The sequence below is a fragment of the Nomia melanderi genome, chromosome 4 (assembly GCF_051020985.1).
Source record: "Nomia melanderi isolate GNS246 chromosome 4, iyNomMela1, whole genome shotgun sequence".
Taxonomy (NCBI): Eukaryota; Metazoa; Arthropoda; class Insecta; order Hymenoptera; family Halictidae; genus Nomia; species Nomia melanderi.
In genome coordinates this window covers 8,633,814-8,645,242 of record NC_135002.1, presented here as the reverse complement: position 1 = coordinate 8,645,242, position 11,429 = coordinate 8,633,814, and the positions used below count along the sequence as shown (strand labels likewise).

The 11,429-nt window shown below is 35.4% G+C and overlaps 2 protein-coding genes and 1 long non-coding RNA gene across 4 annotated transcripts; 1 reads left to right on the top strand and 2 right to left on the bottom strand.

Annotated features, from left to right (window-relative positions):
• Positions 1-5,625: 5,625 nt before the first annotated feature.
• On the bottom strand, positions 5,626-6,436 carry LOC116435003 (uncharacterized). Its single transcript, XR_004236676.2, has 3 exons — positions 6,289-6,436; positions 5,888-6,023; positions 5,626-5,813 (listed from the first exon to the last, which is right to left on the bottom strand). It is a non-coding gene; the product is annotated as an uncharacterized LOC116435003 (long non-coding RNA).
• btn (buttonless) lies at positions 5,698-9,289 on the top strand. Of its 2 annotated transcripts, none has more exons than XM_031994054.2 (5): positions 5,698-5,839; positions 6,388-6,548; positions 7,115-7,353; positions 8,858-9,018; positions 9,152-9,289. In XM_031994054.2, exons 2-5 carry the CDS (start codon positions 6,457-6,459, stop codon positions 9,230-9,232), a joined length of 573 nt encoding a protein of 190 aa, XP_031849914.1. In that variant the 5' UTR covers positions 5,698-5,839; positions 6,388-6,456; the 3' UTR covers positions 9,233-9,289. The 2 variants fall into 2 exon arrangements, with proteins under 2 accessions (XP_031849914.1, XP_031849911.2); XM_031994051.2 differs by having other exon boundaries at positions 6,299-6,548.
• LOC116435002 (MKI67 FHA domain-interacting nucleolar phosphoprotein) lies at positions 9,240-10,480 on the bottom strand. Its single transcript, XM_031994056.2, has 4 exons — positions 10,241-10,480; positions 9,954-10,169; positions 9,712-9,820; positions 9,240-9,624 (listed from the first exon to the last, which is right to left on the bottom strand). The coding sequence occupies exons 1-4, from the start codon at positions 10,376-10,378 to the stop codon at positions 9,386-9,388; spliced, it is 702 nt and encodes a 233-aa protein (XP_031849916.2). The 5' UTR covers positions 10,379-10,480; the 3' UTR covers positions 9,240-9,385.
• Between the last annotated feature and the right edge of the window lie 949 nt (positions 10,481-11,429).

Sequence of the window (11,429 nt, the reverse complement as noted above, 5' to 3'; positions counted from 1 at the left end):
AGTTGCATCGGATAAACGAAAAGTAGATACCTGTTAATAGAAGGAAATGGTTACGATAATTTGACAAAGAAAACAATTGCCTAGGTAGAAATGCCGTGCGTGATATAAATAGACGTCGAGAACGAGTAGTTCGTCGGAATGGAAACTAATTAGCTTCTCGCGTATGAAGCGGCTAATCTTCTAGCGATGCTTGATATTACATCGAAGACTAATATCTAAATATGTGCTTGTAATTATTACAAGAAACCGAAACAAGAAACACAGCGATATCAGCTGAATTTTCAAAAAAATCTTTTTTCCCCATTCATTCACAAGGTTCATTCAATTCTCGATAACAACACAACGAAAAGACACATTTACATTCTACACTTTGCCACTTGTACGCCACATAATCCCCCGCGACACAAACGTAATACATAAACCTAAAAGTAAAGCTAAAAAAAACATTGGCAACGTCGTCGAAGTTAATCAACAACATCTCCGAAGGATAGTTTACAAATTAAACCGGTGAAAGGTCCGTTAAACCGTTCGAATCTATCGAATCTTCCATAAGCTGCGGCATTAAAAGAAACCGCTAATTAACTTCGGCGATGCTCGAGCGAAAAATTCGCCCGCTAATTTCTTCCTAACGTTTGAAGAGGTTCAATAATTACTCGCGGAGGGAAAAATTAAAAAAAAAAAAAAAATAAGTATCGACGAGTCCGGCGATCAGGTCCGTTCACTGTTAATGCGTCCGGGATTAAACTTACTGGCATTAAAAATTACTCAATTCATGAAAAAGCAACAACAACGACAATAACAATAACAACAACGATAATAATAATAATAAAATAAAGGCTTCGTTCGAATACGTATGTCTGGTAGTGTATCTACACGTTCGTTGGGAATTAGTGGCTGAAGCTGCCGCGCAGGTATTGCAAGCAACCTGTGTGGCATGAGAACGGGGCCCTCTCTTCTCACATAATGAACGACTTCGAAGAACGGCAGTGGCATTGACCTGAATCTATTAGGGCTTTGGTTTGGCGGTATTATAACTGGCCGTGAATCAATCCCTTACTTAGCAACATTCGCGGACCACACGAAACTCCGTATGGCTCATTATGCCGGTCCTTGTTCCGCCGGCGCTTCGAGTGCCAGTCAACGCAGAACTTCATTCTTCGTTCGTTCCTTCCACCCTACCTTCCTTCACGGCCCTCATAAACAACATACATCCGAAATTTTTCAATAATTTATTACATGGCCCCTTCATTTGCCAAATCGATTAAGATAGCGAAACGGAAAGCAAAGGAATCGACGAAGGTAATCGTGTTTGTCTTTGTTGCAGCCGATGACTCGAATCGTTCGATGAATTGTAGTGTAACAATAAATAATAATACAACACGATCGATTAAAGCGACGATATGTTTGTGTAAGGAGAGCATTGAGTAATTTATTATACGAGCGGTTCATTTCTCAAATCGATTAAGATGGCAAAACGGAAAGCGGAGGAATCGCCGCAGGTAATCGTGTTTGTCTTTGTTGCAGCCGATGACTCGAATCGTTCGATGAATTGTAGTGTAATAATAAATAATAATGCAACACGATTGATTAAAACGACGACATGTTTGTGCAAGGGGATTTTTGAATAATTTATTATACGGTCGTTCATTTGTCAAATCGATTAAGATGGCAAAACGGAGAGCAGAAAAATCGACGAAGGTAACGGTGTGTCTTTGTTACAGGCCCTGACTCGAATCGTTCGATGAATTGTAGCATAATAATAAACAACGATACAATATAATCGATAAAACTGATAAAGCACCGTTCGCTCTGAATTTCAATCGCTTTGGCTTCCGAGATGTGTTTTCGAACTGAAAAGATAAAAAATTGATGTTTTATGGAAAAACGAGTTTCTACCATCATCTGACAATCTTCTACGTATTCGTTGACTTTGAAATTTATATTTATATTATTCTTCAGTCCACGTTGAGTTATTAAGATGCCTAAATAAATGTTTGTTAATGTACAGGTTTTAATGAATTTGGGGGAAAAAGATGATCGTTTCAGTATCTTATTTCAGGTGGATAATGTAGATGAATCATTTCATATAACAGTCATCAAGCAACACTGAGACGTATGATGCCTAGCTTTTAACCTAGTGACATCGTAGGAGAATTCTTCGTCGTTGATGAGAAATCCAGGCAACCAACTCTTTATGGGAACTTTATCTTGGAAGACAAAGTCACACATGTTCACTATCGTGTGAATATTTTAAACTGATGATGTGCTACGAAAATACGCGCAATTAAATATACCGATAAGAGGAAATAAGGTTTGTGTACTAAATTTGAACTCGATCCAATTAAAATGATGTGTACGTTATTCTACGATTTACCTGATCTATTTATTTTACACATGAATATTCGAATAACGAATAGCGTATGCACTGGACGAAAGGTAACAAAATTTACAACAATGTCCCGTTCTAAAATATGCACCGAAACGAAATTCAAACAAATGAATAATAATATAGCTTTATACGCGACTGCAAAGAGAATAATTAAGAGAAGAGGGGACAATCGAACGCTTTCATCTCTTCGTGACAATCAATTAATTCACGTTCCACTTAAGATCTGTGCCATTCCGAAGAAAATGAATTTCACACGTTCACTGGAAAACGAACAGAAGACAAAATGAGAAAACTTTAATGAAAAGGTACAGTGAAGCAAAATCATGTCAATAATAAACCAATCGTATCTTTATTCTCGCGGCGCGTATGTTTAATTCAGTTATTCGATATCTTTCACATTAAAGCGGTCTAATAAACATTATTCATCGAACAAAATTAACTTATCACTTGAAAAAACCAATTCTCGATCGACATTATGCATTGGCCTCCTCATGATAATCGATCTCTCCATTCCAAGTTTAATGCCTGTGTCGCACAAACTGAATGTCTAATGAAAGTTCTAAATTGAATTTATTCAATTATGTACTTCCCACAAACCAGAAATAAAAATAGACAAAACGGCGTCTTCGTATTTCTCGGGGGGTTTAAATACAACAAACATGAACGTTCACACAACCGTTTAAACAACCGTTGTTTTTCGACACATTTTTCATAGTGCAACCCATCGTGTTTCGGGGTATCGAAAAGAAAGCGTAACAACAATATTGATAGAAGGTCTTCAGGGCAGGGCCTCCAGGATTCGGGACGAAATATTTTTCTATCGGCGGTGTCATCATCAGTGCGTGGCACCTAGGAGTCTCTCGTGTTTCACGGAACTCCGTTTCCTGTCGGACACACGTTCGGATTACACCGACGGGCAACTTGTTTCTCAGGCGGGCGTGATTCCAGCCAAAAATCAGCTGAAAAGGAAGCTAAACAATGGCCGTGACTAACTTGCCGGGAGCTGGACCCACCAGGAGAGGAAACTCCGGACACTTTCACGCTCCCCATTTCTCTTTTCCTCTGTTTGCTTAGGCGAACCCGAGATTGACTAATGATAACGATCAGTTATCGATAGGTCGCACCGCGATTTAATTAGGGCGAGTCCGTTTGAATGAAAATCCAGTTTGATTCAATTACTTCGTCTATAAGTCTGCTCTCGCGATAGGGATATTGATTGGTAAAGAGTAGCGTCGAATTTTCTGATGAAAAGAAATCTATAAATTGATAAAATAATGTATAGGTATATATATTTTAGTTTTAAATCATACGTTTAATCGATTTCCCATCCTACGGAAAATTAACTTAACCTTTATTCCGTTCGTGGTAGATGTACTTTATAAAGTTTCGTTAACATTATCTAAACTTTGAACTTCACACTTTTCTCTTTATCTTTAAAATTATCTTAATGACAAGAGAAATTAGTTAAGGCAAATTGATCTACATAGCGCGCAAGGGTTGGACAACTTCACTGGTGCTGTTCGGGTTTACTGTTTGTTTACGTTTTTCTAACAGCCTTGAAGCAGTTGATCGTTTAACCTGTTAACCGGGTAATTTTTCGGCCATCAACGCCCATATAAGCGCAACTAGGTATGAATAAAAATGATTTGAATTGATTTACTCCGTGATACGCGTGCATATGATGTAATTCAAGGGGCCAGAGACATTGCGATGGCATTAAGGTGAAGGATTTACTGGGGAATTCAGGCGAAAACGAGAAATGATCGGAGAACGTACGTAAATAAAGAACGAGCTACCTCGTTTTCCTTAATTATCCTTTTTTCTTCGTATTGCCACTTTAATTTCGTACGAGCCTCCGTGAATTGTCGTTCTTTTTCTCGATCCCAGGATAATTGTAATTTACGCAGGAATTTCGAACGACGACTTCAAACGAAGAAATAAGAGCTCTTAACCGAATTACTGCGCGGCTCGTCCCGCTCGCATTCTCATCGCAGCATTTGGCGATGGTACTGCTAATGAACCGACCGTACGTAGACGATTCGAAAAATTCCGGTCTCATGGAAAAAATGTGCGATATGAACTCCGAGGGAAACGGTCTATTCTGTCGATCGTGGATGCGTCCAAACGTCGTTTAGATCTAGACGAAATTTATTTCTATCGAATTTTATCATTTGTGATATAGAAACTCGCAGAGTGCTGCGGACCAATTGAAAATCGTTTTAAAAATATTAGAACGAAATTGTTTGACTGAAATGAATATTCTAAACGGTCTATTTACAATTAACGCAATGCAATCAATGTAGAAGAAATTTCATAAGAATGTTAAAAAGTGGCTTTGAAAGTTTATCGCGAGAAACCTGTCATTTTTGTAGTTGCTGTTCACGAACGTTTATTTTCATGCAGACCTTCAATAAATTACAAAACTTCTTTATTTTATCTTATTCATTATACTATGTTTCTTTCATTTATCCGCAGACCTTCTATCTGAACACGTGTTTACATTCGCCATCTTTTTTACGGTTGTTTATGTTTTACAGTGGGCGTCCGATTAACGCCTTTACGTAAATTTGTGTAACGTGTAACACGCCGATATAAATTATTCAATTAGAAAGTAACGAATTGAAATATAGATTTAATGAAAATTATGCGACAACATTTTTGTGACTCGTTCAGTAATGTATAACGAGTAATTAATATTTTCTTGGCACTAATATCACATTAAATTTAAAAGTTCAAATGCTCAATGATCCTTTGATGTAATTAATTATTGCAGCAGTGTATACAGGTTTATACAGTTTTTCTTTAAAAATGTAATTTACGATTTAAAGAAGTTATAGCTGTTGCAACGGTAAAAGGTCCGCAGACAAATATTTATTAAATATTTTTTAAAACACAATTTATTACGTTTCATAGCCGTAAACATTTGACTTGGAAGTAAAATATTGTGATTGCATCCTACGTCGATAAATAAATAAATAAAATAAAATTTTCTCACAGAAAAACTAATGTTAATTAAACATTGGTCTTCATTGCATGTGTATAAACAGATTTCAACTGTCAATATAAATCAATGTTTAAGCAAATAATATTTAATATTTAGATTGAAAAGGTTAAATTTCAATTTCTCTGTTCAGATAAATGTTCGTTTTTAATTATGGTAATTAAAACTTGTTTGGACAAGACAGATCTCAGACGAATTTCAGAAAAATACTCACGCATTCCCTCAGCTTTCCTCCCACAACTCGGCCGTTCTCCAACCACACATCTACCCCGATTTCTAACAGCCTATCAGAGTGCTTTAACAGTCTGCTTGTTTGACATTTCCGAGTTAGTGCTAAGACAGTTCAGAAGTAGTGCTCGATCTGACAGTAATCTTTCGGGTTGTTCAGTTGCTGCTAAATTACGAAAGTGAACGAAGAAGTCGCTGAAAAGTGAACAAAAAAGTAACAAGTAAATGTAACAACTTTGATTTAAGTTTCTAAACTATTTCAATTTTACCTTTTAAACCATTCGTCGTTTCTGTATAATCATTTGTATGAAAATGTTCGATAATTGCTCAATAGTAATGCTCTCCTTAGAGTTAAAGCAGATTTTCAAGCGAGAATATGAATTTTCCTTTTGCCTCGAATGTTGGCTATAAAAATTGAAAAAAAGGTTTCTAAAAATATTACGATTTAAATAGAGTGGATAATTAATATTTAATAGTATGTATTTCTATTGACAGACTATATAATGCAAATGCTGATTGGTATAGATACTTTATTTGTAACGATTAATGAGGCTTTAATATAATTTATGTAAATCAGATACGTTAGAAAGATTATTTTATGTTACAGATTAGCTATTGCCGATAAGTAATTAATAGATGATTGTCTGATAATTGTTGGGTAAAAGTTTACCTTATTCTAGATAAAATGGAGAGGTCGGACGAAGTATCTTTGGAGAACGCCTTCGAAACTACCCTTTCAGCCGCGCCGTATCTTCAATTGAATTTTCAGAGTTCCTGTTGTCCGGGGAACTGGAAGTTCTGGAATAACTTGTCAAATCTCTGCAACGTGTCAACATCAATGAACTCTGCCAACGAAATTAATTTGACTTCGTCTTGTGCTGTAAATGTGCAACATTCCGACGTGGAGCAAACTGATGATCGAATATGCAGGTAAACTTGCAATTAATGTACGACTTAAGGATAATACCTGCTCAAAGGTTTTTAACGTTTACTTGTACGTAGTAAAATAATTGAGTTAAACAGAAAATCAATTTAAATACAAGTTAACATACAAGTTAATATACAAGTCATTCCTTACGATTTTATATTATCATTAAGACTGGTTAACGCCATTTTTATTGGCGTGCGCAAAGGTTTCGATAAATCTTTTTTAAAATTTCAAAGAAACTAAAGTATTACTTAAAGTAAATTGCATTTAATGAATAATCTTGTACTCACCTACTATTTTTATCTTCTCTCGACGTTCCGAAAATGTTTGTACACTTTGCACGGAAACTTGTGAAACAATTTGATTATTATATTCACGCATTTATTTTATTTCTTTGTAAACTATTTATTTATATAAAGAAATTATACACTGCTAAAACACATGAACCAATTATTCGATCTTGCGGGACTTAATCTATTCTATCGATTAATTGATTTGTATTGAATTAAAATAATCAGTTCATTGTCTTAATTAGACGATTATTGTTATTTTCTTTTATACGCTGAAGATGGGAGCAGTATTTGAACGAGAACGCTCCGAAAGAAAACTCGCAGTATCCGGACGCAGCTCAGAGCTTCATTTGCGAAAAAACTCAAGATCGTGAAATCACTACCACAGTGTTTCGTGCCTGGGAGGTTCCACTCCTTCAAAACAGCCCACAGAACACTGGAGACGAAGGAAAACATCACTCATGGCAAAATTCGCAGGGTACAACAAGCATTGGTGACGAAAGAACACTGTTATTAGGTAGTATGTTGGTAATTAACTTCTAACAGCTCCATTTAATGTCTTTACTGTCGCCAATATGGTTACAATGAAGCCAGGGTAGTCTAAATATTTTTCTGGTCCAGATCTAGTTTAACGGCGCTACAAAAAAAATGATTGCCAATCTATTCCTTATTTCCAATAACATTATATTATTCTATATGTTAAATATTAACAATCTTAGGATCTAACTTTTAAATTCTAATAGATTGCAAAATAAAAACATAATGCAATTAAATGTAAAACATAGAATAACGTAAGATTTGAACAGCAGTTTCCGTTAATACAAATGTTATTTTATCGTTTTGTGCAATTTTTAATCGCATCTTCAGGATATACGAATTCTATCACAAGCAAAAATGAGGTAAAAGGAAAAATAGGAAGATTCATTTCTCAAAATGATGCTGCTTTTAACTAACTACAGTTATTGTCAATTTTTATTTAAAAAAAAGCAATGAACGTTTATTTACTGGTATTTTCGGATATCCGTACCGGAAAAATTTCAAGTATCGATTGAAATCGCGTAACGAAGTTTCCGTTGATTGACGTCAGTCAGCAATTATGGATGTGATAGCGGCACGGAAGCAAAGCTAAGAGCTCGACCACCGATCCGACCATGTTCTCTACATTATCGCAGATCATCCTACGATTCCAGCAACTTCCATTACGCCAGCGGCGCGTTTGTCAGCCATCAACGGCTGCAACATATCAATGACGCATCGAATATGCTGCCGCACTGGACAAAAAGACCGTGCAAGCTACCAAGAGCACTGTCTCATAACGTTTTAATTTAGATTTTAATTAAAAAGTAGAATGATTTTACAGTATTTTTCAGATGATGATTTCAGATAAATATTAAAAAGGAAACGCACGAAGTTATAGCAATAAACGTTTATGAAAGCTTCAGAATGGTTTGTTTTAAATAATCAGCTTAATACACGAAATGTGGTGGATTGTGATGCTGCTTCGATCATTTCTTATGTAGCAACAGCACAAACTCGGATCGTATGATTCATCGTGTCTTCTGGTGTAGTAGGTTCTTGCTGGTAAACATCTCTTAGCTTTCCCCACAGAAAAAAGTATAATGATGTCAGATCCGGTGATACGGTATTATATACGCGCATCTATATATGTGTAAAATTATTCAGAACTTAACATTCGTGGTTAAATGAAAATAACTGTCGTAGGCTATCCGAAAATCAACAATTGCACATGATTGAATTCGTATTTGATATGATGATACCATAGATGCTATTGTTGATTTTTCAATATGAAAAAAATACATAATTTTTATGTTAAAAGATTTTGAGGACCTTGAAATTTAAATAATAAATTTAGGAAAAACTGTCTACCCTGTGTTTCTTTGGCTATGATAAATATTTGTTAAATGAAATTGTAATATTTTCAAAGGTTTATATTAATTCATTGTGGCTTTCATTTGTACAAGCACCTTTTAATTAATGCAAGCGAATTTTGAAAATTTTAGAAGCAGGAAAAAGATTGGCCAATGAGAAACCTCGGAAAGAGAGAACCGCATTTACGAAACAACAAATCCGACATCTCGAGTATGAGTTCGCGCACAGTAATTATGTGACACGTTTACGCCGTTACGAAATAGCGATTGCATTGGATTTAACAGAGCGTCAGGTAAATACAAAGCCGACATTTCATTATTAAATTGTACTTAAAGTTGAACTACTGAAATTATACTTTGGGGGGGAGGGGGAGGTTTAATTTTTTAACAACACGGTAGATGTTTTTAATGTGATTAATTTTTCAGGTGAAGGTGTGGTTCCAAAATAGACGCATGAAATGGAAGAGGACAAAGGGTGGAGCAAGAAATAATCAAGAAAAGCAATAGTCAAAAATTTCTTTTTCTCGAACCTGAGGGAACTTATATTAATGTGTAACTGTAAATACTATTTTATACAAAATAATTACGTTTGTCTATAATACTTAAGTTTAAATCTTGTGCTGTAATTATAGAAATAATATTAAAGGTATTTATCACTCGTTATGTCTTTACAACACTTGCTGGAGAAAATTTAAGATCAACACCTCTATCTTTCAACTTCTGTTCTAGAGCAGACAATTTGTCCCGTGTACTTTGGATGAAGCTAGTCTGGTTTTTCGTCCTAGTATTTTTTAATTTATTTGTAGTCTCTCTGTTTATCGACTTTGGATAAACATCCTTTGTCCAAGAGTTTCCAATAAAGAAGCGTGAATGTTGTTTCTCAGGTGGTATATATGTAGCTAAACAAGATAAAACTTCAGTTGGAGCCGTATATGCTTAAGCAATAACTGTTTATAGAAAGTATAAGATAAATGTTTATGCAGTACCTTTCAATAATCTACCACACATAAGGTAATTGTTCATTGATTCTGCTGCAATTTTTGCTACATCTTGATGTAGAAATTCAATGTATCCATAACCACGACTTTTACCCGTCTGAAATAAAAATACATCTCTCGTTTCTATGTACCAATATTATCAAATTAACATTGTAAATTATGGAAATTATTCTTTTTAATGAAATTAATTATACACTTTAATATTAACAAAATTTGACAAATATACTTACATTTTTCGACCTAGAAACTCGCACTTTCGTTACCTTCCCAAATTGCGTGAAAAAATCTTTCATCTGTTCTTCATAAAATCCGTGCGGAATGTGACCCAAATAGACTACTCCTCTTTTACCTTCTCCTATCCTTTTTACTACTTTCTTGGTGGGTTTGGATCCACGTGATTTAACTTGTGATTTTGAAACTGTTTTCGTCGAGCTCTGAGGACTTTTCTGTGAAATTAAATGTAATTTTTATTCACGTTCATAATTTATAGGTTATGTATCTACACGTGACAACTAACCTCCAAAACCTTCTGTACGTTCCTCAACGCCTTCGATACAGTAGATTCTCCTTCGATATCTGACGATCTTCTTTTAACTTTTATAGCTTTCTTCAGAGGTGGGACTCTCACTGCATTCGACTTCTTTTTTATTTTCATTTTTGAACAATTTTCACTTCACCGTAAACAAAAACACGAGGAAACGAAACACGAAAACTTCAATTGTGTAGTGCGCACTAATCTTCAGTAGATGGCATTAAATTAGCTCCTTCGGAACATCCCCGTTCAAAAAATCGTAAACGTCGATTTCGCTCTACGTTTTGCGTTAATTCTTAAATTAAAATTCCAAATTGTAAACTGCGCCGGTATATCATTTTCTCATTCGTTATATAAAGCGAGAAATATTGTAAGAAAAACTAACGTATACGAGGTGAAACTAGAAGTTTCATACTTTAGAACTTCAAAGTTTTTTATTAAAGTTACAGGAGCTCCAAGATCGACAATTTTTCAAATACAACATAACAATTTTCTAATTTTATAGAACAATGTGTACTCATTATATTTAAAAAATAAGGTTTCATTATCATATTCAAGGTACATAAAATATATAAATGATTCCTATTTGAATAAATGACCTCCTTCTTTAGAAGCGTGGTACTGAAAGTGTAAACACGATTTGCCGGAAAGAAGAGCTGTAACTCAGAAAATCGCCTGGCGTTCTTAATTTTGGCAATGCCTCGTTATTTACGTGGTTCGTTAGCTGACACTCGGAACTAAACAACTGAGGGTGAACTGAGGGTGAACAGAGGGGGTGTAGAATGCACGTTAGGAGGGAAATTGCGGAGAGCGCAAGTCATTGCGCACGTATCTTTGAATGAACGCGATTTCGAAGCTTCAGTATGTCCGTCGAGGTTCTGCGGCACGGTGGATCCTGAAACTTTATCTAACGATCTGTAAATCAAGCAAATCGAGTATCGCCGCGTTCACGTAATTAATCGGTGAACGACTGTGCGTGTTCGTTTCGAAAGTCATGAAAGCGGTCCGCGTGAACTGCAATTAATACGAATAATTAACGCATAATTGGAGGCAAATCTTTCGTTTACCTTTCAGTAAATCAGCGAACGCTGCCAATGAATTGGGATTTTTGTAAACGTTGTATGATCTAATCACGCGCGGGCATTTCATAGAATTTTAATGGTTCGATTGAAAT